Below are 25,801 nucleotides of genomic sequence, written 5' to 3' on the forward strand. Positions count from 1 at the left end.
ATAGTTGCACTGCTATTGGATATTCCCTCTGTATTTCAATCATCACATCAGAATTTGTCAGTAGACCAGAATGTTGACTGATTTAATATCTTTCACAAATTAATCCCACCCCCCCATACTCTCAGTGCAGCCTTTTGCTGCAGTGCACAGCTCCAGGCCAGAGGCGGTGCAGCTGTGAACCTGTGTTGATCTGTTGCTGCTCTTTAAAATGCTGAGCTGTCAGCAGGAGCCAGGTGAGGCAGTTTGTTCTCCTCACCACTCAATGGACATGTTTCATTGGCACCTTGCTGGAGGTCAGCAGCTACTGACGGCCAGAGCTGTGGGGGTCAGGCCAACTACCCTGTTTTAGCTAGAGAGTGAATTACACTGTAGGTGGGGCAGGTGGGCTGAGCCAAGGATTGGGGCTGAAATTGTGGCCCAGCGGCATGTTAAGGGTGTGTGTAGACTGCACGCAGAAATCCATTTGACCATAGTGTCACACAACTCCATTTATACGCCTGATGTGTAAGAGCTACTTCGAAAACCCAGCAATTCTTCTTTTTTTTTCCTCAGGATTCTTCAACCAATAACTATTCTGTAGGGTACCTCACTTGAATGATTGAGTTGGAAGAAGATGCATCATTGAAGGATTAGGACTAGAGCTCATCAAAGAAAATAGGCTGGTCAGTGTTACATGCCACTTTAAAGTGGCTGAATATTTTAAGAGAGCCCTCTTCCTTGGAGGAAATGAAATACAGACAAAGAGTGGAGAGCAGAAGGGTTTTGTTTGTTTCTGCCAATGCTTAGGGGCAGAGATGGAAGATTTGGAGATGTAGAATAGATTGTTAGGGAGTGAGGCAGTTGGGGCCTATTTTCACCACAGCTGAGGCCTCCACTAGCCACAAGCAGTTTACCCAGAGATGAGAGAACAAAACATCTTCTACCATAGAAGTAAGATGTTACTATTTTCCTCTCCTCCTGGCTTTACTGCATCTCCTCCTCTTCTTCCCTTTACCCCAGTCACCTCCAGACAGCCCTGCCCTGCTCTATCAAGGACAGTACAAGGTATTTCGGAATTGCCATACACAAACAGTGCAACAGAGTGTAAAGTGTCGCCTTTTACATGACATGTAGCCAGTATCATTGTGCTTGCTCTACCATGCACCACCAGCCACTAAATGATTATGAATTGTGGGCTGAGCGGATGTATGTCCATGTAGCTGGACGTTGGGCACTAAGGATTGCCTTGGAGCCGTCCATGCCATGGAGAATAACTTAGCTTAGCCCTGCTGCTGAGCTCTTCTGAACATGCTTAAGAGCTGAGAATTATTCCACTCATTTCTAGATTCCTGTGAAGCATGACAAAAAACTCGAGTGCTTCATGCTCGCCCAATTCCCTCCCTGAGAGGAGCCAGCAGGCTCTGGGTATAGTAGTTGTTCAGCAAACACTCACTATGATGAACATTAATTACATCAATTAAGTGGACCACAACCATCATTGGGGGTGACTGAAAACACAATGTCAAAAATGCACTGAAGAGCACAAGCACAATAATGAGATGCAGTCCTGGATGTGCTGCTCTTAATTTAACTTCACTGCCAGACAATCAGACTGTAAATAAAAGAAATTTATTGTTTTAATGTAAAAATAAGCAATCTTTTATTTTACAATGTTGATAAAATGCAGCCTACATTGTATCGTGTTTTTTTTTTTTTTTTTTTTTTTTTGTTTGTTTTTTCTTGGACCTTTCCCACATGCGAGCCAGTTGTCAGTGTTCTTGTTACTGGGATACTAGTCAAGGGGCATATTAAAACATATCTTTAGGAGAATGGCAGGTGCAGTAGGAGTTACATTTGTTGATGTCCTCTGATTGCACATCATAGATGTCAGTGTCAAAGATAATTCAGGTTTATATGTTAATATTTTTGGAACAAAAAGATACAGGAAGCAGAATTTTGTATGAATAAACTGAATTCTATGTCATTTTCATACCTGACTACAGACAAATAGCCCAAAAAGATAAGTGAAATGAGAAGAAATGACCAGCAGTAAAATGAGACAGATTAAAGTCACCTCAGTCACAGCAGCTCACTGCATTGCGTATGACACGAAGAGCAGACCACACACCATGGTGTGCTGGCTGTTTTAATAGGATGGGAAGTCCTGACTGGTTTCCTCCTTTGGGAAAACTGACTGCCAACTTCTTGTCCTCGAGGTGAACAATAAAAAGCATAAATGTATAACACCCAGGATGCCGCTAACGGCAATTTGAATTCATGTTTCTGAAGACACTGAATGCCTGATGACCTTGGTGCCATGCATAATGATGCACACTCACAGCTTATTTTTGGAACACAATGATCCACATAATTAACTTTATAGTACAATGAATTGTCTTTCCGTCATCATGGCAGTTGCCTGGAGTTTGTTTTACTTATAAATGATTAACAAGGTCGTATTCAGTTAGTCATATGTGGATGCATTTATACACTGCTGCTACAGCCAGTAAAAGTCTGCTTCAACTATTTACACAGTTGCATAATTAATTATGGCTGCAACTAATGATAATTTTCATAATTGATTAATCTATTATTTTCCCAATTGATTGATTGATCTTTTTGTGTCTTAAATGACAGAGACCAAGATAACAAATTAACATTTGCTATTTTTTTTTGTTTTGCTTTGTTTGTTTTGTTTTGTTTTGGGTTTATTTTAACAGCAGCCCAGAGCCCAGCATACAAAATAGAAAAAAAAAGCAGAAAATACTAACCTTAAAGACCCGGGTACTGCTATATGTTGGACTTTTTAAACGATAAAGCAGTACTAAAGCAGCACAAAAATAGATAGTGTTTAATTTTCTGTTAGTTGTCTAATAGATTATTTGACTAATCCTTTCAGCTTCAACATTAATTAAATGTCCCTCAAATAATCCTGTGTTCAAGACTGAACAGTTTATCTTGATGATGTGGAGTTTTGTGTCTGTGGTTTGGTCGTTGCTCCCATGGTAACATGGTAAGTGAAGCTGCTTGAAAACAGGCAGCCAAAGTCCTGAGGGAATTCACTGATAGTCGAGACAAAAGTTGTCAAGATATTTAGTGGAGCTGTGTGTTCTACTGACACATCATCTAGATGTCATTGTTTGTGCTCCTGATGGTTTGCTTGGTGTAAACCAATGATGGACTATTGCGTGACCTTCAGTGGTTTTGAGTAGAAGGGCCAGAACATACACCCAGGGTCCTACAGCTTCCTGCTACTGGTGTTAGATACAGGGTAAAGAGAAAAAGAAGGTGACAAAAAAGCCTACTGATTTTATATTTTTAATTTACCTGTTTAATTTAATTTTTATTTATCACTTTCATTAACAATTGTCACAGCCTTTAATTATACAGTGTGCACCTATTAGAACAAAATTAATTCGAGGTTTTGAGTACTTGAAAAAAACAAAGATATTTCGGTTATATGTGGCCTAATGTCCTCCTTTTTCTGACCTCCTCTGGTTATCATATCAATCACATGACCATGTTTTCAGAGATGAAGATTTCGGAATTATTAGCTTTGCTGTTTTCCTACAACCTGTGTATGTATTGGGGGAGGAGGGGGGTTAGGTGCGTAGTTGTCACAAAAAGCCATTATTGTAATTGAAAGTTGAAATCCCATTTGTTTTTCGCCTCCAGTGCTTACTGTCACTACTAAGACAGGGGGCTTGTTACCGAAATTAACATTTCATATGAGGATCAAGGGTCATGTAAGAGAACATCAACTTATTGAAAAGGCTGCCACTCAAACAGCTGAGGCACCAGAGATTATTTACTATAGAGTAAATATTTCTCACTTGCTGGTAAGCTCTGTCTCCACCTCTTGTCCAGCAAACCATATGTCCTTTAAATGTCTCTGTCAATTAACCTTTAACCCAAAATATGGAAACCTAACTTTACTTCAGTTGAGTATGACACAACAAAGTCTCAGGACTCTCAGCCTTGTGCAAGTTTAGAGACAGGGAGGGGGCAGCAGAGACCCAGAGTAGACTGGGAGGCACTGCAAAGTAAAGGACAGAGCCCAACCCCCCAAATAAGCTGTTAAAAGCGACTGTAGGGTCCTGACTGTGTCTCATCTATGTGCTGTGTTGGACCAAAGGAGGAATCAAACTCCGCCAATGTTAACCTTGGCTTGAGGACTACTCAGTCCTCTGCAGAGGGTTTACAAGGTCAGCGGGATTAGCTCAGTGAGGCACACATCTTCTCCCTATGTTTAGCCCATATATTTACTCATTTAATCCAGTGCTTATTTGAAAATAGAAAATAAACTGAACATTTAAAGGGAGAGGATTGCGTTAATTACATAAAACTTGTTATTCTAAGCCAGGGAGCTACATCCCTGTTCAGTTTTCTCACAAACCAAAATAGCGTTTTTTTGAGTATATAGGACTTAACATGTTAAGTGCATTTTCACCCAATCAAACAGATTTTTAGGAATATCTTAAATCCTGTGTTGTTTACACCAGTGTTTACTTGCTATCAGTCTTTCTCTTCATGCTTTTGCTGTCCATCTTCGCATCTTATTGGCACTGATTGTCAGTCGGCAGAATGTCATGAAACCGGTGGCAGGATTGTATATTGTGTGTGTGTGCATGTGTATCCTCATGCTCACCATGCACAATACAAGCAGTTTTAGTGGTCAAGCACTCCACAGTGTGCCTTTTAAGAAGGATTTCTAAGCTTTTGTTGAAAATAAAACATTCTCTTTATGAAGAAAGTGGTTCTGACCAATTGAAAGCTATTTTATTCCTGTTAACCTAGAATATAGTAAATCGAGAGGTGTTACAAGTGATTTGTTTTCCCCATACCTGTCCTCCTCTGTTTGAGAATACCCTAAAAGAACTCGGATCTTTTTATTATTTGAGTATTAATGGATTTTCAGGTATTTTTGATTTGTATTTTAAAGCACAACATGTCAGAACGAAGATTAATTTCAGTGCTGTGAACGCTGAACAGACCTCAACAGATACTCGTAGGCATGCTGTGTCTCATAACCCTGGAGTGAGTTTTAGATATGAAGTCATGTGCACAATATATTGTCCTGGAAATTTGTTAAATGTTCATAACATGCTTGTTCAAATGGCCCGGATTTGGCCACAAGCAAGCATCTAATTAGCATAATATTCATATTCCAGAAAGCTCTTAAGAGCACTTCTGGCATTGTCCATTTCTCTTATTTGCCTCTTATTGCTGTAACGTTTGCTTAATGCCTGGCCTGTGCCTACTGATCGCATGCTGTGCTCATTGTGAATGCAGTGTGAATGTGCTGTTTGGGTATGGGCCCATGCATCTCCAGGGCCCTATAATCAGCTCTAAGCTGCTTCTATCAATCTTCATAACTGTAGTAGGTTGAAGAAGCAAGTGCAGCTAATCAGCTCTAACTGTGGCCCCATGTTCAGCTTGACTGTCACTGTTATAGCAAGGCCATATGCAAACAGTGTCCCTTACATGTGTGTCCCTTACTCACATCTTGGCTGTCTCACAGGGCCATTCCACAGATGGGCAGCTCTAGCAGGAGTCAGGTTTTGAAAGGGCCTGTGACTTTCAGTGAATAGCTGTTAGTGTAGGTTAATATAGGAGTGGTGGCCCTGCAGCGTTGGCAATCACGGCTCTGATCAGAGCCGGGCTTCAAAGACGTCTGTGCCAGTTGAAGCCAGAGTTGTCATTAGCTTCTGCCCTATGCTTGACAGTCCCACCCCCCAACTCCTTCTTCCTGTCTCTTGCACTCTTTCTCCCTCTTTGTCTCTATTTTATCGTTCTCATTCTCTAGCTGTGTTCAAAAGGCTACTGTAATCCTGGGTTTTGGTGCCTGGGCCTGTCACTGCACATTTGCACTAAGCATCTTTCCTTCTCTCATCTCCTTTGCCCTAATTGTATTGTAATAAGCAATTACGGATCTATTTATGCACACTAGAGCTGAGATTGGACCACTTTTAAAAGGACATGTAGAGGAGTGGAACTGGACCATGCAGCACCCCTCATCCTCAACTTGTAGCTGGAATCAAGACACCACTGCTGTTAATCTCTCAGCTTTCTTTATTTCTCCCACTGATGATCTAATCCCAATTCACTATCTTGTGCTCTCCTGTGTTTTCTATCCTGTGAAGAACGCCCTTCAAAGCAAAAGTGATTGTGCTGTTGTTTGTTGTTTATTGGCTGTGTTTTCTCTTGTGAGTCAGCTTTAGTGACGCAAATGAGCAGAGGCAGTGTTTACCTGGACTGGCCATGTTTTCCCTGTATGTGTGTGTGTGTTTGTGAGCGTGCGCATCGTGCCTGCACAACGTCTAGGCCTTTGATCATACTACATTGCATTGACAGATGCTCTCTGGTGCTTTCTGGTTGCTTATGAACGAGACCACAGACGGGATCTCAATGCCAGTAATTATATCCCCTTGCTAGAACGATAACAATTGTGGCTTATACAACAAAGTCTGATGGCTTTTTTCTATCTGTCCCATTATTTTTAGGTATGAGAAATGACATCGAAATCCCCCGTCTGCTTCCTCCCTGTCTGGGACTCTTGTGTTTACACCTGTTTGTGAGCCTGTATGTGTGAGAGGTGAGGGCCATGAGAAAGGCTTACAGCTTGTAATCATAGCTGGATGTGTGATCTCAGCGACCCACCTGAGAACTGGCTTAGAAAATGGTGTGTCTGTGTGTGTGTGTGTGTGTGTGTATGCATGTATGTGTGTGGTGGAGGGTGGGTGGTGACCTAAAAATCCACTAATGACAAATTTGCAATAAGTAACAGTTAATCAGGAACATGAGAGAAATAAAAGATTGGAGAGCACTGAGACTGTAAAAAAAGAACTTATGTACAAACATTTGTACACGCATAAAAATGCCAACCTACAATCGTGACAATAGAATTATTTATTCACCTTTTGTTCTGGTTTTTAACATTCACGTAACAAAATCCTGACCACCCAGCAGGATGCCATCATTTTAGAATTACATCATCAAACACCCACATATCCAAGATTTAGTGTAGAATTAGCAACTGATCCATCTCATGTCTGGGTTTAGGACGTCAACACCGATTGGGGGAAATGTCACTGGATTCAAGCTTTTAGTTGCAACTGTGTATATGTCATTTTTCAGACTTTCAACGGGTCACAGGAGTTCCAGTCCAGTACAATATGAGCAAAGTGATTGAAGTGAAGTAATAGGTAATTTCAAGTAAAAATCTCTTCCATTCCATCACTATATATATAAAATAACCTCATTGTCAAAATGAACAAGTGCTCACTTTTCAAAATGTATCTTCTTTATAATTAATATTTCAAGTTTGGCAACAGAAAACTACTTCAGCACTCCTTTGTGTTCCAGACATGCACAACATGCATCAAAACTATCTAACAATAGTCCTCATGCTGCAGAACTTGCAAATCAGATGAACTGCAGCTGTGCTCATTTCCATCTGTAGTCAGAGTCAATACCTGGCAACGTGAGAAATTATGAAGACACCACGTTTCGTACCCCAGATGGTAATTTGCTTAGTAAATGTCCCCCTAAATACTGAAATATTTGCAAGCAGTAATTAAGGCATTTGTGTATTAATTTTAGATATATGATAACTGTAAATGAAAAAAAAAAAGTCTTCACGGTGAGGCATAGTCAAAATATACTATTACCCACATTGAGAAGCTGAAGGACATGCAGGTTTCATGTTGAAGTAAAATGGGACAGGGGGAGGTGATTGAAAAATCCGAAGACATTTTTATCCTCTTCTCCTCTAAGCGTTAACAGTGTTTACAACTTTTCAGGTAAAACCACTCACTGTCTTTGCCACTATTTGTCTATCACAGCAATCCTGATCTGAATGAAAATCAAAAGACAACGTAGCCTACTTAGAGCATCAGAGTTTGAGTGTCTGCGTAAAATCCCAAGATATGCATAAATGTGTTACACATTTTTTTTTCTTCCACTCTGTCTGCTTCTCTCCTACTTTTTACATTGTTTCACACTATATTCATTTTATATCCTACGTGGGGAGTTAATGACATTCACAGCTTATCTTTGCAGTCTGTTTTATATGCATGTTCAAAACGCTTAATAGCTTTTCGTCGGCGCAACACAGCCGCTCTTTGAATTAGGTTGGTTCCACAGGTAGAAGCCCTAGAATTTTCACAAATAACAATAACATTGTGTGCTTCAATATTAAGTAGAGGCTTATCTTTTTCAACTTCTTCATTTTACACCCCCACTTTTACAGCACACTTAAACCAGGAGCACAATATTATGAAGGATTTGCAATCAGCTGCAATATTTACCATTAGTAAGGAAAGAGAGGAAAGACATATACAGCTACACATATACACACCCACACATGCAAATCACCTATAGGATCTCGCCCAGGTTTGTCCTGCTGCTTTGTGAGTCAAGAGGGAAGCGCTCAAGTAGCCAAAAGGCTGCTGTATGTTTTTCATGGGTTTTGTCTGTAATTTTCTACACTTATGTTTCTCTGTTGTCAGGTTTCCCAGTTGTGTCTGGAGCTATGAAGGGACCTGTCCCATTCTCTGGTCCGTTTGCCACAACACAAAGCACCACAGGGTGGAAGAACAGATTAGAGTAAATCTTAATTTTGTCTAACTGCTGAAAAGAGCAATAGGTCATTTATATACTTAATATAAATGTTTGTGTGATGCTTTGAATATTATATGGATATGACTAATGTAAATAGCTTGTGTGTCCGATTTGTCTTATTTTATGTGTGTGTAGAGTAGGAGGAGGATATTCTTGAGGTGTATGGACAATGCAGTTAGTTTTAAGCAGTTTGTGGACCTGAATCTGTTGTGTGTTTACTATGCAAACACACTATGAAACAGTGTTGACTTATGATTTTGAATTAAAGATATAGCATATTCGGTTTGAATATTGAATTTTCTACAGAACACAATCTGGTGAACTGAAGCTGCACTAAGACTTTAAGTTGTAAAAAAAAAAAGATGGGCGTTTATTAAAAGCAAGATGGTGCACCTACCATTAAGGCTTTTTTATGAGTCACAAAATTAAACCTGTTTTAAAACCAGTTTCTGCAAGTGTTAAAATGGTTTAGCGTTAGCCTTTAGTATTAAAGTAAAGTGAGAGTTAGATTCCCTATGTAGGTTTTTAGTTGATGACCTCACAGAAAAGGTCCTGCTATTAGAGGTACGTGGTTTGTCATTTTATTCTGTCTCTTATTGTTAAAAACCTGCTAACAGGTGTCAAGAAGAGTGCACCATAAGCTTTTTACATTTTTCCTGCCTCTCTGTATGTATCTGCAGCATGCCTTCTGTTATCATGGTAATTCAGTGGACCAGTAACTCTTGCAGCCCTTCACACTCAAAAGCCTCACATGCTCAAGAAATTAGAAACACATTCAGTAAGCACACATGCACACTCATAACTCTCCTTACAGTCTCTTAGGGATGTGCAAAAATAACTGAATGTTTGAAAAATTGGGTTACAGGAAAAACTGGGTTGACCAGTGGTCCATTTTTAAATCTGTCAGCTTGAATGGAAACTGTTGAAAAAGACTTTTTAAAAAACACTAGAAATAATCAGAACTAATGTTGCTGTAAATTTATTGCACTGAATTTTCTCTTCCCCGGTGTTTATTTATTGTGTCTGATTTGGTTAAAAAGTAAAAACGTTCGTTAAAATGTAAAATGATCTGTGTCAAATTAAATGCAATTCCAAAGTCATTTCATCCAATCAGTTTGGTGTTATTACACTTGGTGCATATTTAGATAGAAAATAACTGCAGTTCTTTAAGTAGTAATGATAAAATTTGTGTTAGTTTAAATGTATCAGGCACCCAAATAGATGAGACAATCATTAAAAGTTCTTTGCTTCTACTTTTGTACCCCAAACACTATCTGCACCAAATGTTATAGCCATAGGCACAGAGGGACACAATATACAGCAATAAAGCTTAATGTCTGTTGTCACCATGGAGAGAAAAATAGAGAAAGTAATTGTGTTGTACCAGCACCCATGCAATCCCACCAACTGTTGGCTAGATATGTCAAAAATATAAAGGCAAGGCTGGAAACTTGACTCGTTGAAGACTGATGGAACTAGGTTGAAAAATGACCAGGCACTGGGTGGCCCAGAAGGGGAGCAGGACAAACAGCTGATGTAAAGAGGCAAGCAGAGATGAACATGGACTTGTTTATTTTTTTAACCTAGATTGGCAATGATAAAAGTGAGTGATGTTGATAAATACTTGCACAGCCAGTTTATCAGCAGCTGTCTGGCTTGTGGTTGCCGGCGGCAGCATCCAAGGCTGATAACCCCTGAGGCCTGAGGCATGAAGTTGGGAGGAGGAGGGAGGTAGAGGATGATGCAGCTCCTGGGTCTTGGCCAGTGCATAACCCTAAACCAGCCAGTTCACATTTTTCATGTCCACAAGTAGTCAAATACTGTAGGAAAAAAAAAAAAAAACACTGTTACCACGGACATCTCTGTGAAGTTGTAATTCTCATCACACTGTAGGAAATTAAATTGTTGGTTGAATCATAAATGGAGAAAACAATTTTTTTGATCCCGACCAACAGCAGGGCAAAATCTGAACTTGAGTGGTGGCACCAGAGGAGAGACCAGACTTTGTTTCTTTATACTCTGACCATTTTAGGATATCTGAGACTCAGCTTGTCAGGCATTGTCAGACTTGGCTCGGTCTAAGCTGTGCTCTGTCAGCCCCAGGTGTGCTTCATTAGATGTACTCTGAGGTGATCATTACCATGGTAACACATTGCATGTGAGTTCCTGGATGTTAACATGCATTTGGCAAACATTTAGCGTGTCACATAATATTACTTTGTCAACATTAGAAAATGTTAATATGTTCTAACACAGTAAATATGAAATGTTGACTTGTTGGTGACGTTGGATGAAAGTGAAGGTGATGATTTACAGTAAATCCATGTGGTTGCATTCATATTTTACTCATAGGCCCAAGAGCTGCATTAGTGGGTCCAAATAGATTTGTAGGGCATGAACATTAAATGTGCACCTCTGTTTATTTTTCTAGTTTATATTGCTCCATGGTGTATTTGTATATTGTTTGTAATGGTGTTTGCAACTATATTGATTGTCTTAGATGGCTTATTATGCATACCTGTATGACATTGCTAATTAGTACACAAACTGTTTGCATATTTAAGGCATTGCACATTTTCAGGATCCTGATGAAGCACTAAGGCAAATGCATTGCTTTTGTCAGTATAATATAACATCCCAGATTATATTTTTACTGCCTGAGTGTGCGCTTTCTAACCCAAACTCATGTGGTTACTTTTTTTTTTTTTTTTGAGCACCTACTGTATTCATCTTGCTGTTGTCAGCACCTCTAGCCCTGAATGCATGCTGTGCACTGGGCGCTTTTCTCTTCTTCACTTTTAAATTAAATTATTAAATGGGTTTTATAAGGACTAATGCATGCATGCCTCTAAAATGCATTACAGTTCTTTTACACAAAACACATTTAATGTCTTTATTTATATATATATATATATATATATATATATAAATAATATTTATTTATTTATTTATTTATTTATTTATTTATTTTTTTTTACAGAGGTTGCCTTAATTAGCAACACATGAAAATAGGAAAACTATAACAAGAGAGGGCCCCGTGTGTGGGAGGGTGCGTGCATACAGGCAAGCTATGTGCCTGTGATACAGTGTGCACCTGGAAAGCACTTGACAGATGGTTACTTCAGCTCTAGCTGAATGTTGCTTCTTTTTTTTCCTCCGTGTTAACCCTCTTTCATATATTCAAAGTGTTTTGGTCAGCGTTGTGATCAATGTGGACTCTTTCAACATTCTTGATTGTTCGCAGTGCATCTCTGGAGTATGTTTATCCCTCTGCAATTATTTATTTCTTTATTTTCTTTGATTATGGCAAGCAGAGGGAGGTCGGAGCTGTGACTTTCTCTGCTGGCGTTTCTGCTCCTTTTTTGTTGGCCAGTGAGATTACACAGTGGTCCGTCCAAAATCATTGCCTGCCATATCATATCAGTGAATTCTCAACCTATAGCAGAAATTATCAAACTATAGCATAGATTCGGCACTTTATAGGTGACAGGTAGAAAATTATATGTGGGGAAGTGTGTTAATGGAATCATAAAAAGCTGTAATACTACTGGCCAAACAGGTGCCAGAAAAACAAGTTGGCCAGATAGTTTGTCTATTTATATCTATTGTTTTACTAGTTCATAGCTTTAGTCAGCAAGTCTCTAGTAAGGCATTGTGGCTTACATTGCGAGGAAAAGATTCTGTCTACATCAAATATGATAAATCATTTGCAGTGCCCTCACCTTCATGTGTCTCTTACCAGAGGACAGATGAAACAGGGGCAGTGAGGGTCTTTCTCTCCACGGTGTTCGAGCAGCCTCTTACCGCAGTGTCAGTTCACAGCAGAGCAATAACCACGATAGCACCATAAATGCCATAAAGATATGAAGCGTGCTTAAGCCTTAGCATTACAGTTATCTGCCCATTGTGTATGTGGCCTTAAAAAAAAGAATGCAATACCTATAAATGAAACAGACCCTTTAGTAGTGTTTAATTAGCCAAACAGCAAATGATTTGGTAATACAAAGTTCAATTTTCAAGTGTTAAGTGTTAAGTGTGGTGTGTCAGTTAGGGAAGTCAACACCTGCGCTGACCAGATGTTTCAGAGGGCCAACATTAGGATACGATGGGCTTATTGTTAAATGTTTGTGTTTATATATTTGCATTTTGTAGGTTCATTGTTAATCAGCCCAACCTTTTATGCCAAAAAAATACTGTAGTTCCACAAAGATCTTATACTCAATTGAACTGTTACTGTAGTTGAGAATTTGCCTTCCTAAATTTAGCGTGTACTCTCTGCAGCAGATGTTCGTGCCCTTTTTGATGCCGTGGGTAATAATCCTTAATATTCTTGCTGTTTGAAACTAAATGAGGCCTTAATGCACTCTGATTCCATTTTCCAGCACTCATTAATTGTTTTTTTGAAAGTCCATAAATTATTTCTGTTGTTCTTAAGTTTTGCAAAGATAAACAGAAACTTTTAAGGATGAAATGGAGGTCTCTAATTCTTTGACAGTCTGTTTTCATTAAAGCTTTTATTTGAAATGTCATTGTAAGGGAAATTTACAAAACTGCTTTCTTTTTTTTTTTTTTTTTTTTTTTTTTTTTTGGCCATGGGTGTTTTGTTTTTCCTGTCAAAACCCTTGAGCATTTGTGACCTTGCGTTTTACCAACACTATAACGCTAAAGTGTTTTTGAAAGTTTATTGTGTGAATCCATTTATTCCTATTTAACCACGGTGTATCCTCACTCCTTTACTGTATGTCTTCTCTAGGTGCTGCTCACCTACTTGAAGCCTCATTAAAGGCGATGCATTCCTCACTAATCTTCTGCTCTTGCCCTTTTCTTTCCAGATGGTCACAAGAACAAAGAAAATATTTGTGGGCGGCTTGTCAGCCAATACAGTAGTGGAAGATGTGAAGCAGTATTTTGAACAGTTTGGGAAGGTAAGACTGTTTTTATTATTACCCTGGATAGTGTTGTCACAATAACCAGAATTTTCAGCATTCTTCCAGTGCATTGCCTGATGTGTGTGCTGTGTTGGAGTTGAACAATTGGAAATGATATCTTATCATCAAGATAATGTTAAATATGTTTATTTAATCATTTGATTTATTTTAAAGAGCAGTACGCAATCAGTGTGCAGCGCTGTCACTGTTTTATTGTTGTTAGGACCACATGACTGGCACTCCAATCTATATAACAATTGCCAATTTGAGAAGAGAAGAGAAGCCAGCGCTTTCATTTTGACTTTTTTCTGACAGTAAGCCAAAAAAATTTCTGTTGCAATAAGAAAACACCTCAAGATATGGCAGTAGCTTCACACAGCCCACCATGCCTCGTCAACAACATGCATTTTGCTTACAGAGCAAACAAGCAATGACAACCAGCTGCCATGACTAAACCCCCTCTGCAACAAAGACAGAGTAATGTTTTATTTCTTATCTGTTGTAGTATGTCTTTAAAATCAAATATAATGTGGTATTGGTATAAGTTAGGGTTCTGATATTGTGACAACACTATTCTAGAGTGTTCTGACAGAAAATCATGCACAATTCAGGCTCACATTCAGCTGTTTGTTCCTGTCTGCTGCAGCAGTTTTTACACGCTCTTCTCATGACCAGTACCCTCAGCTGAGCGAGGCATATGCGAACACCCTTTCATACAAGGACATGCATACTACACAAACACAGACACGCACACTCACATCCAAAGGCATGCACATGGGCATGTGCGCTCACAAACAGGCTTTGATACAGTGGCAGCATTTCACAGATAATTTCCTCACACTGAGCAGAGATCCATTTCCCTCATGTCATATTCCACATCAGTCAAGGTCACCTTCAGCTGATACAGTCCCTGTAACATCAGCACTTGACCTTGAGTTTAAACAATTTCACTGAGGATGGATTTTCCATGGGCACATAATGTACCATGTCCTGAAGGAGACAAAAGAGCTGTTATAGATTAATAGAAGTTTTTTTTAGAGACAGTATGCAACCACCTCTTCCCTAAAATGCCCAGTGTTATTTATGTATTTTTTTTTTACTGAAAGTGTGCAAGGTGAAGGACTTTCATTTTGCTCTTTTCCTTTGGAAGTGGCATTGAAGACCTCACCATGGCCTGCCATTCTAAATAAAGATGCCTTATTTGCACAATAGAACGCAGCAAGCAAATATTCAGCACGACTTTGCAATCAATGGATCTGAGAAAGGACTCGAAATGATTTTCGACTTGATTGAATGACATAATTGACTTGATTATACAAAGTTTTTTCCTCCTTGAGGAATCCTCAAATGCTTAGGAGGAAACAAACAAATCAGACTGATTGAGCAAGATCTTGTGCATGTTTCTGTGTGTGCTTTTATAGCCTACTTGTGCATGCTTGGATGTGTCTGCAGTACTGCTCTCGTCATGCGTGAGTGTGTCAGCGATTAAGTGTATTTATGTGGGTGCATGATTAAGGGTGTGTGTGTGTGTGTATGAGCAGGTTTGAGTGTCTTCAGCAAAAGGCAAATCAGAGTAGATATTGTGGGCTGTGGCAGACAGGATACAGAGCAAAAAGAGGTATCTTTCTCTCTGTGTTGCGTGTGTCCTTCCTTTCTGCCTTACACATCCCAGGATTTATTAAATAACCTGCCTGTCAGTGCAACCTACCATTATCGTCACATACACAGCACTCTAGGGACTTATCCACAGAAGGAAAAAGCAATTAATTCAGTTTCCCCTCCATAGAATCTTGGTGGCAGTATGGGTGTCAGTCATCAGCCTGTCCTAGTGTCTGTCTGTCTATGTGCATGTCAAGGGGGACATTAGCCAGCATGGTGGCTGGGCAGCTAGTCATTTATATTTCTGGGAAGTATGTCTTCAAGCACTTATCAATCATCATGCAACTACAGCTTAAGGCACCAGCAAATGTTCTTTCTCAGAGGGAGCAAGCCATTTCACTAATATTATTTAGAATGAACGGTATTTGTGTGTGTGTGTGTGTGTGTGTGTGTGCATGCCCGCCGCATAGGCCAATTAGCAGGATGTGGTCTACAGAGATGGTGGTGGTTGGGAGGCAGTGGAGGGAAAACAGCTGGTGTGGCCACAACTGGGTCACAGGTTCTGTCTCTAACCTCCACACCTCCCCTCCCTTCCACCTCAGTCCTTCCCTTCTGTCTCCATTCTGTCAGGAGGAGAGGTGGCATTTGTTATGGGGAGAGGCTGACAGCTCTCATGCACATCAGTCTCACTGCCACTCTCCCAGCCGTCACCATTAGGAAAGAGCACATGTCCGAGCTTGGCACAACTTCAGAGGAGCTGCTCCACAGTCAGAGCCACTTTTTTGTTGCCTACAGTACATACTTAATGTGTGCATTTGAAGTGATAGTGACTGTCATTTGAATGGAAGTGAAGTGTGGTTGTGTTTGACTGATTCTAATGCACCTCAGATGGATCCCATTACCTGCCTAATAGTAGCCACATCCTGACTTCCATTTTTTTTTTCTGAGGCAGCACACTGCGCCTAAGCCCTGCAAGCCAGATGAGACAATCTTATCAGCACAGCCTGGCCTCCCTTTATATTCAAGGACTCTTAACTGGAGGCTGCTGCTATTTCTGTCTTGCAATAAAGTCAAATTAATCATTGTGGTGTTTGTGCTATTATGTGCTATTGTGCAGACTTATAAATTATAAGAAAAGACAGTGTATTTTCCTATAAAGATCACATCTTTGGTTTTGTTCCTCATCTAGGCCTCACTAGCTGGCATATTATTGTCACTTTTATTTAATAATGTTGTGTTTGTAATATGTACAGTCATTTGTAAGCATCTTTAATGCATTTACCTTTGCCTTTGTCTGTAGTTTGCATAACCAGCAGAAACACCCCCAGACATCAATGTACAATTGATGATATAATTATTCATGAAGTCTTTGCAATTCTCCTTTCTAGAGTCTCTAGACATGCTCTAAGGTCAGAGGTCAAGGACACTTAAAAATAGGGGATCAAGGTTTTCTTTTTTTTTTTTTTGCACATTTGGATAAAATGTCCTCGTATTTTCCAGTAAATCAAACACCTGTGAATAATATCCCAAAGCATTCCACTGAGGCAAGGACTTCATTAAAAATTGGAGCTGGTGTGATGACACCTTAGAAATTTGGATGTGACGTACCAGCAGAGCCCTGCCCAGGCATGAAAGGCGCTCTCCCCACAGTTAAAAGCATAATTAGCTGGGGTAGCTAATGCTTCCTCATTGGTTTATTGTAATCGGCTTTGAGTGCATCTCATAGTGGCCCTATTTAACTAAGCTGGAACAATTCCTACTGACTGACTCAGTTTCCGCACTCCTATCCAGTGGCTGGCCTTTGCCATGCTGGCCTGAAGCTGACTTTTAGTTTCGTCAGAGCTACTTGCTTCCATGTCACTAGGCAGCCACAATCATCCCTTTATGTCCAAGCTGTCCTGGTTCTCATGCTCCATTGGTCTAGAGCCAGATTCAGGAGGTGGAGTTGAATGGGAGAAGGAAGAGAAGGAGCTTAACCTGTTCGCTGCCACTGGGCTTAGGATGGATAAAGGTGGACACACAAAGGTCACCACTGAGGCGGTGGTCTCATAGTGAAAAAGAAAGAGAATAAATAAGTTAGCCATGGGATGTGACTGTACGAGTGATGACACCTGTTGGACCATGAGTGAGATGATAGAAAGAGATCATTGGCATCACAGTCTACAGCAGCTGCGTGTTCTTTCCATTGTGCTTCACCTCTGTCCAGGGAAGCATGTGCATACCTCATCTCATACTTTCACTGAAAGGAAGCAGAAGAAGAATTAAAATTATAAAAGCACCAGAAAAAGATTCCTTGGCAAGTGCATGAAATTTGTTCTGGGGCTCTGGTAATTTAATACCATGGCTGACATTTTGGATGCCCTTAGATTTTGTAAATGGCAGAAAAATAACTCTGTGTGTCTCTCTGTAAAGACTGTATGAATTCATTGTGCTTAGGTTGTAGGTTTTCGGTTTTGCCAGTTTAAAAAAGGCATGTTGTAAAATCTATTTATTTCAACACTTTTTTTAGGACAAGCCAGCAAGCTAATGTATATAGTGAATTGTTTGTGCTACTTTTGAGTTATTTTATCACCCCAGACAAAGCGCATCTAAATTAATGGGCGGAGATGATAAATCACCAATAATCATGACTTTCACCTTGATATCATTGGTCTTGTCTAATCTGTTTGATTGCAGAATTAAAAATATACCGTGGGAGACAATGCATGCACATGACGTAAAGTGGTATCTGTGAAGGTGCACATTAAATGCACTCTGGACTTGCATTGAAGTGATGAGAGCTTTGAGGAAAGCAAATGCACTACTGTAACACTCTCATTGTCTGAAATAGTAAACGTAGATGATTAATGCAAAAAAATACACTTTATATGAGCAAAAAGAGCCTAATCAAAAGGCCACAGTCCTTCATTCCGCTCCTTCAGCTAGTGCAGGTGCACATTTGCATGCCATTTACATGGTAGCTCACAGTGACCACTACTACTGCAGCGTCTCGGTGTCCATCATCTGATGACATTCTGTGATTGTTTCCTCTCTGCTGTGACTCACCCAATCAGTTGAGGATATAGTGTGGTTGCAGTGATTATAAGGAGTGATCAGAGCAGCAATGATGGATCATGTGCCTTGCAGTGGAGATTTAGCCAGAGGCTTCAATCTCATTGCAGTCACTTGTAGTTAGTGACTGAAACTAGCAGTGAGAAGGGCAGAGCAATATAAATGAATTGGCTATGAATGTGTATACGACCGCTGTGCTGCAGGGACACGCAGGGGGAAAGGGCCAGTTAGACAAACTATTTCATATCCCCCTTGACCTTTATTTGCCCAGTAGCCCAGCAACATTTCCAATAGAGTAGCTTTTAAATGGCCGCTGAAGAATTGAGCACCAGTATTCACATCATTTTTTTTTTTTTTTTTTTTTTGTATGCATGTATGTCTTAGTATGAGAGGGCAAACGTGTGTTAATGCAGGTGCCTTTAAAGCATTGTTAGGCTTAAGATCAAATAATTTGACTACTGCTGATTCTTAGAAATGGCCATGACACTGTGTCCTTCAATGTTGCGCAGTATAGGTGGCTCACAAAGAGAGCTGTGGATCAGGGAAGATTGACACCTTTCTGTAGGTCTCTAGTCTCATCTCCCAGCTGTCCCTCCTGAAATGGCTCCCTCAGGATAAGCTGGGATTGGCTTGATCGTGTTATCGGCGTCTGATCGGGTCATTGAATGATGGAATTTTGAGCCCCTGTTCTGCTTAAAGAATGAAATGTTTAAAGAAGATTGACTGTGATTGGATCAGATCCAGCACCTGCTCAAAAGGGTCGATCGGGTGAAGGCAGGAGGCAGCAATCTCTGCTGTGCTATTGTGACACGAATAGAGGGGGGAATTAATGTGTGTGTTGGGGCAGGGTGTTAGTGGATGGATGGTAGTGGGGGTGGGAGGGGATGGTGGGGTAGAGATGCCATTCAACAAGGAAGCGGCTGAAAAATGTCATCGGAGGAGGTGTCATGAGTAATTTGCAGCAGTCTCACCATCAGACTGGTGTGAAGGTGGACGCCTCCACTTCAGTCTTGCAAAGTGCCATCTAGGAATCCTATGTGGGAGAACACATCTGAGATTTGAAGAAGGATTAATTTCCCAGATGGATGGGAATATATATATAGTATGTTGTATATGTGTTCTATATATAATATATAGGTATAGAATAAAGGGTTAATTTATGAGAACTAAACCAGCTTTGTGGGGCTTTGACTCAAAATTGGCTCAAAATAGTAATAGTTTGAAAAAATATGAAATTAAATTGAATTTCATTTAATGTCATCACTACCTTAAATTATATATCATATCAGGACTGTTAAGCCTAATATTTGCAGTAGGTAATGGTTAAAAACTGTATCTACATTGGAAAAATGATTTCCCCTATCTACATATGAGCAGTCTTATTCAGATTTATTTATCCTCTCATTCATGTCATTTTCTGTCTCAGTTGTAGATGGATAGGTACTTCCTTGTTGACACCACATGTGCATGTGTTGAGAGTAGCAGAGACAGGCATATTTGAGTTGAGGTCCACAGAAGCTGATGCCAACCTCTGAGTGACAGGCCTTGTGACTCTGCATGTCTCAGGCAAATGAGAAACAAAATGACCATGTCAAATTTCAGCTATCATCTGGTAGGCTTTTGTACAAAGGATGCAAAACTGCTTTTGAACCCAAATGACCCTTTTCATCATCAGACATTTTTCATAACATAGGCTTGTCAGTGTTCCACATTCCCCAGTGTAGAGCTCCAGGAAACCAGTGAGCATGAACCATGACTCAGCACCACCTGGAGAACAGGGAGTTGACAGGGTACAGCTCGAATGATGACGCAGCACAGTGCTCACTGTACATCTGAGCTGATACACACGAAGCTTTATTGATCTTGAGACATTTGCTGAATATTTTTTCTGCAGCCCTAAAGATGTATATATCCAAAATCTCTAACCAGCCAGATTGGAACAATAAAAAAAAAAAAAGAAAAACTTGATTTTGCACTGCAACTTTCATGCTTTATTCACATTTTAGAGGTGCACAGTAAACAGAAAAGAAAAACAGTTTAGTATGGCAGTAGATGTAACTTTGGGACAGTGTTTGCCATCTCCAGCAGTGGATCTTGCAGTATAAATCTGTACTCTTATCTAGAGCAAAGCAGAAAAAAAATACTTCTCCTGACTGTCAGTTTGCACAGATGAAGTGCTGAATGTTAGTTTCAGAATGTGTCCCTTCAGTGGATTTAATAATATCCTTGTAACAATTTTGAAAAATTAAACTTTAAAAATAACATGTTGTGTTAAAAGTAAGCGAATCAGGCATACTTTACCAGAATGATTGAATGTTGTTCCACAACCCTCACAGAATGTCTTGTTTTTAATATAGCACAATGTGAATTCAGTGTAAGTGCTGATAAATGACTTCAACTAGTCCATTGCCTGTTCCTCTTCAGCCACCTATACTGCAGTGCATCAGGGTCCACAGGCAGCTCCAGCTCATGCTATGAGTGCCTCTCACACATTACATAGCCTTTTTGAAAACACTGGGTAAATATTCTTAGACAGAAATGTACATAGTGTGTTGTGGTGTGATATGCAGGACTAATGAAGTCTCAAAGGTTTCTGAAACATTTAATGGTGAGTCCTGAATACCTCTGTGTGTCTGGTTTCCCAACTATCCATTAAAAGTGTTACACAGCTTAGATTTAAGGCCTAGAATTGTCCTCTATCTTGAATACACTTGTTGGAAATTGCTTGTTAAGTTTTATCTCAGTACAACTGTAAAATTCAACATTGGCAAGGACAGACTCATTACATCCTGTAATATTTAGCTGGAACAGAGTAAGTAGGCCAAACAAAATGGGGTAATTGTAATGAAAAGTGTAGTTTCAGCAAAATATGTGAATGCAGAGGTTCTAATTTAGTTTCCAACCAACTCTAGTGTCTATTATTATTATTATTATTATTATTAATAATATTGCTTTGCTGATTTTGGTTGCATTTATTTCCTTATTGCTCAATTGCCACATTACAGCTTTGTCTACATAAGGACAGCTGTGCAAAAGATATATTATTATAAAATGGTAATATCAGCATGCTGCTTTTTCAGAATGGCATCACAAAAGTCATTAGGTTTTACTGTCTGGGAATCATTAAAACCTTGTGCCAATTCATCTATTGCACATTAAAATACATGTATTTCACTGAATAGGTGAATTTTGGCACTGCATGTAAAATCGGGGCTCACAAAAGACATTACATTGTATCCTCTGGAGATCATGTGTTCCAAATGTCGTGGCAGCCCATTCATCATCCATCCATCTATTCAAGTTATCACTGAAGTTACTGAGATTCATCCTCAGCTGATCTTAAGTACTGAGATATTTTAGTCTGGACCAAAGTGGTGGACTGACCGACATTTGCCATCCGTAGAGTTATGCCACTGGCATTTCTAAAAATGTTAAAATGACTGACACGTATCTTTCTGATCTCTCCAGATAGTCTGGTTCATGTAGAGCTGCATTTAGAGCAGCTCATCTATGGTTTTGTTGGGAGTGAGGTCAGTGCATAAGTGTGTACACAAAATGTGTGTCAATTCATTTCATTTATAACTGCAACACACACACACACACTGTTAAATGACTACCATACTTCACAGAGCATTTGATGTTGCAGATGTAAATTGACTACTGATTGTGTGCCTGACATTGGGTCATTGGTCAGGAGTTTAAAATGAGTCCACTTACCCACCTATTTGCATGTGTGTTCTGTTAATAGAGCTAATAAAGTATTCATTTGACTCTCAGGTGAGGGAAAGAACCAATGAGATGGAAGACGGCCAAAACCTTATGCAGTGCTATTAAGAAACTCAATCTTCTACTTTTGGATTTGTTTAGGAATAAACAAAACAACTATACAGTAACTATACAACTATGCCAGACCTCTATGATTGATTAAATAATGTATCAATATCAGAACAGTATCAGAGTTTTGCTTGACCTATGGTATTTGTTTGCTGTGATCATTGTTTAAGAATTCACAGTGAGGTTTTAGGGGCTCAAGTAGAAGTAAAATATAAGGTCTCATGCTGCCTTTTTGTGATGACTGAATGAAGGATATATAGATGCAAAATCAAATTTGTATGTGAATAAATGATTGCCAGCAACATAAAAAAAAAAAAAAATTGCGTAGGGGCCTGCACATACAGTGCCATGTGTCATGCAGAATATCTAAACTATAGACTGCAACTGTAAAATATACAGCAAATATAAAAATCATGCAGAAGATTCAAAAATAAGTGCAAAGATACATTTGTTGTCAGCAGCACTCACGATGTATTGAGGTGATCAGTAATTACATGGGATTTTTTTCCCCTGGTTGTTAAAACGGAAAGCACTTACATTGCGTTATGGGATGAGGTTAAGGTTGGGGTTAGAGTGATGCATCTTTGAGTGATATTTTATGTTTAGGTTAATTTTTAAGGTAGTGTATTAACATAAATGCTGTGCTAGAGAGTCTTTTCCTTTATTTATTTTTTTTCCCATGGCAGTCCTCATGTTTTCTTTGCTATGCTGACCCCTGTGCTTGATTTACTGTGATTTCCATGCCTTTTTGTGCTTGTGTATGGGTGTTTCTAAACAGTGTGCTCACTTTTAAAAAGGACTAATGTAGTGAGCAGGCGGACGTGCGTATGATGCTAGAGAGTGACAACAGATCCCTGTCTTAGATGCCATGCCATGAATAATCTTTAGCTTATTTTCTGAAGTGGTATCTCAGGGTTCTGGTCGAATTGTCTAAAAGCTAAATAAGTCTGCTTGATTGAACTAATGGCATGGAGCCAAGATCTGGCACCAAGTCTCCTCTCTCAGCCTAATCTTTTGGTCACGGACACATTGACCAGGCGCATGTGCACACACACACACAGATACCCAAAGCTCCCTCCCAAGCCACTTCCTGACCAGGAAACTTTGAACCCAACATGTGGTGCATAAGTCCTATCCACAGGTAATTAGGTTTGATGGTTAGTTGAGCGGAAGCATGGATTTTATCCTTCTTTCCGTCTTGCCTCCTGGAGGGTTGCCTCAACTTGTTTTTGATAAGCCCACTGCCAGCCCAGCATCAGTCTCTCCAGCTGAACACACATTGTAAAATCCACTGAGGAGCAGTCATCCATTTTAAAGATGAATTACCCACTAAATTAAAATTATGTAGCCAGAAAATGTGTGTGTCAGTAAAGGACTGAATATATATTTCAATTCAGATTGAAAACCTAACGTTTCCACATATATTTTATATCTGACTCTCTATTGAGGTAAATTACAGCTTATTTCTCCCTCTAGTGCTTTAGGTCAAGTCAACAGTTTACAATACATCTGAAACTGTATTTCATTAAATTCATTGAATTGACTTGACCATATTAGTGCCACTTAAGACTTTTTGCAAGCTTGCCTGTGATTTTCTTCAGTGTTTTTTGTCACTTAGAGATAGTACAGAGGATAATTGCATGGCCTCACTAATCTTAATAATTAAAAAAAAAAAAAAAAACAGCAAGCCATAGGGTAAGTGGGTCTGTTAGGTGCTGCTAGTGTGTCGGGTGGAAAGGCAGAATTACATTTGAAACAGCTTTGAATTTGATTGGATTAGGATTTTTTTTTAATGTGATACGAGGTGAACATAAAATGGACAGGCTGTATCATGCTCAAGTGACGGGTTGATTGCATTAAGTCATCTGCCAGAAAGTCTTCCAGCTGCCAACTCAGTGTGTTGAAGGAGAGGATGTTTATGTTGTAAAAAAAAAAAAAAAAAAGAGAGAGAAAAAGAAAAAAGTGAGTTTCCATGAAAAAGGCAAGACTAGCGAGCAATGGGAGCTGCTCATTTGCTTTCTCATTGCAGCTGTCTTTCCTAATAAATCTGCTCCCAATATATATTGGTAACCACATACAAACATTTTGATGTATTTATAGTCTTACAAAGAATTTAAAAAATATACATTAGACTCTGTGTCTGTGGGTATTGATAGGATTGATTTGTTGTTGACATTCTGAACAAAGCAGACAGAAAAATACAGCGTGTCATCCTTAAATTTGACACAGGGATTCATACAAGTATTTTGTGTGTGCATGCATTTGAATTGAGTATGTTGGTTCTAGACAAAAACAGACTCAGGAAGAAATTGTCATTTTGACCATCTGCTTGTGGCGTGTCTACTTTGGCTCAAACCTTGTTTAACGCGGAAATGGTATGTGAGTTGAAGTGACATGCAGAATCCATGGTACATCTTGATAGTCACATGGAGTTGTGTCGGGTTTAGCTGAAAAATGCAAAGACACGGAGGTCAAACTCATTCTAAAGCAGATAAAATGAATGAAGGCAAGAAAAACGGTTAGCCACCTGCTACAGACATAACAAAGTGAATGTATTGCTGTATGTTTCCAGTTTCTGGGTGCTAATTTGTGTATATAGCACTTTCATTTTAGTGCTGTAGTTTGCCCATTTAAAAGAAATGATTGTATAGGAAATAGCTGGCCTGAATGTATAGTCCAGAAGGGACAGTGTGTCCTGCTTGTCTTCATCCAGGCAACTAAGCTAGAGCTGTGTGCCAGTCTAGTTTGTGGTGCTGCCAGTGAGTGTTTGCACATACCTAAAATACCCTTATTCGAGCAGACATGCTTGAACATACTACAGTGGAGATGACCACATTACCTGCGCCCACACAGCCTTTTGTGTTATTTACAGTAAATGCCACTGCACTATAATCAGTGCCACGCCTATCTACTAGCACTTAATTGATATTTTTGTTGACTGTCCTATTTTTCTTTTGTTACTTGTTGCCATATACACTAATGCAGTATATCTCTCATAGGCAATCTATTGACCCTAAAACTCATCAGTAAGGATCTACTACACAAATACACTTGTGGAATTTGTGCATCTGAGGCTGTTTTAATGTGTTTTCCGAAATGTTTTCATATTGTATTATATCCACTGAATATAAAATGTAGAGCATATCAATTTCAGCAGTTGGTTGTCGGTGTTCTCACCTCTTTTAAACAATAAATTCGCAAAAATGAATATATAAATAAAAAGAATGTAGATGAACACACAATGGCACATGTGTTTCGGAGAGTGAGAGGCTTTCAGACAGCATGAGAGCCATTCCATGCAACAGATTTGAATTAGCAAAATGGCACATATATCAGAATTATGTCCGTATATTGGTTTAATGTTTTGCTTTTTGCAAATGGAAAAAATAAAAGATATGGCTTATTGCAAATGTTCCACCAGTGGTGTTCCACTTTTAATTAGGAATCATTTAACTAAACTGTCTCATTGCCATCTGGTTTGAGAATAAAACACATGCAAAAAAGATGCAATCTTCTATTTATGTATAGTATACTTGTCATTATGAATGGAGTTTTAGAAGTGCAACACACACATATCAGCTCTCATACAAGGCTGTTTGAATGGATATATCTACCAATCAAATTCTTCACACTTTTTGCATGTATTATTAAAAACTAATTATTATGATTGTGTTCTGATATAAATACCCTACTTTTTTTGCAATCTGAGTAGGATAGTGCCAGCCTTCATTACTACCTGCGTTCTCACTGACACTACTCTCCTACTCTGGCTGGCTGCCCAGTCATTG

The 25,801-nt window shown here is 39.3% G+C and overlaps 1 protein-coding gene across 12 annotated transcripts in view; it reads left to right on the plus strand.

Moving 5' to 3' along the window:
• Nucleotides 1-25,801, plus strand: part of LOC113143332 (RNA-binding protein Musashi homolog 2-like) — a 208,585-nt gene that overhangs the window by 52,738 nt on the left and 130,046 nt on the right. For all 12 annotated transcript variants that reach the window (XM_026328889.2, XM_026328893.2, XM_026328894.2 and 9 more), the window contains exon 6: nucleotides 13,434-13,526. In XM_026328889.2, coding sequence (XP_026184674.1) covers nucleotides 13,434-13,526 — 93 coding nt within the window. The remainder of the gene's footprint in view (nucleotides 1-13,433; nucleotides 13,527-25,801) is intronic.

The sequence above is a fragment of the Mastacembelus armatus genome, chromosome 14, assembly GCF_900324485.2.
Source record: "Mastacembelus armatus chromosome 14, fMasArm1.2, whole genome shotgun sequence".
NCBI lineage: Eukaryota > Metazoa > Chordata > Actinopteri > Synbranchiformes > Mastacembelidae > Mastacembelus > Mastacembelus armatus.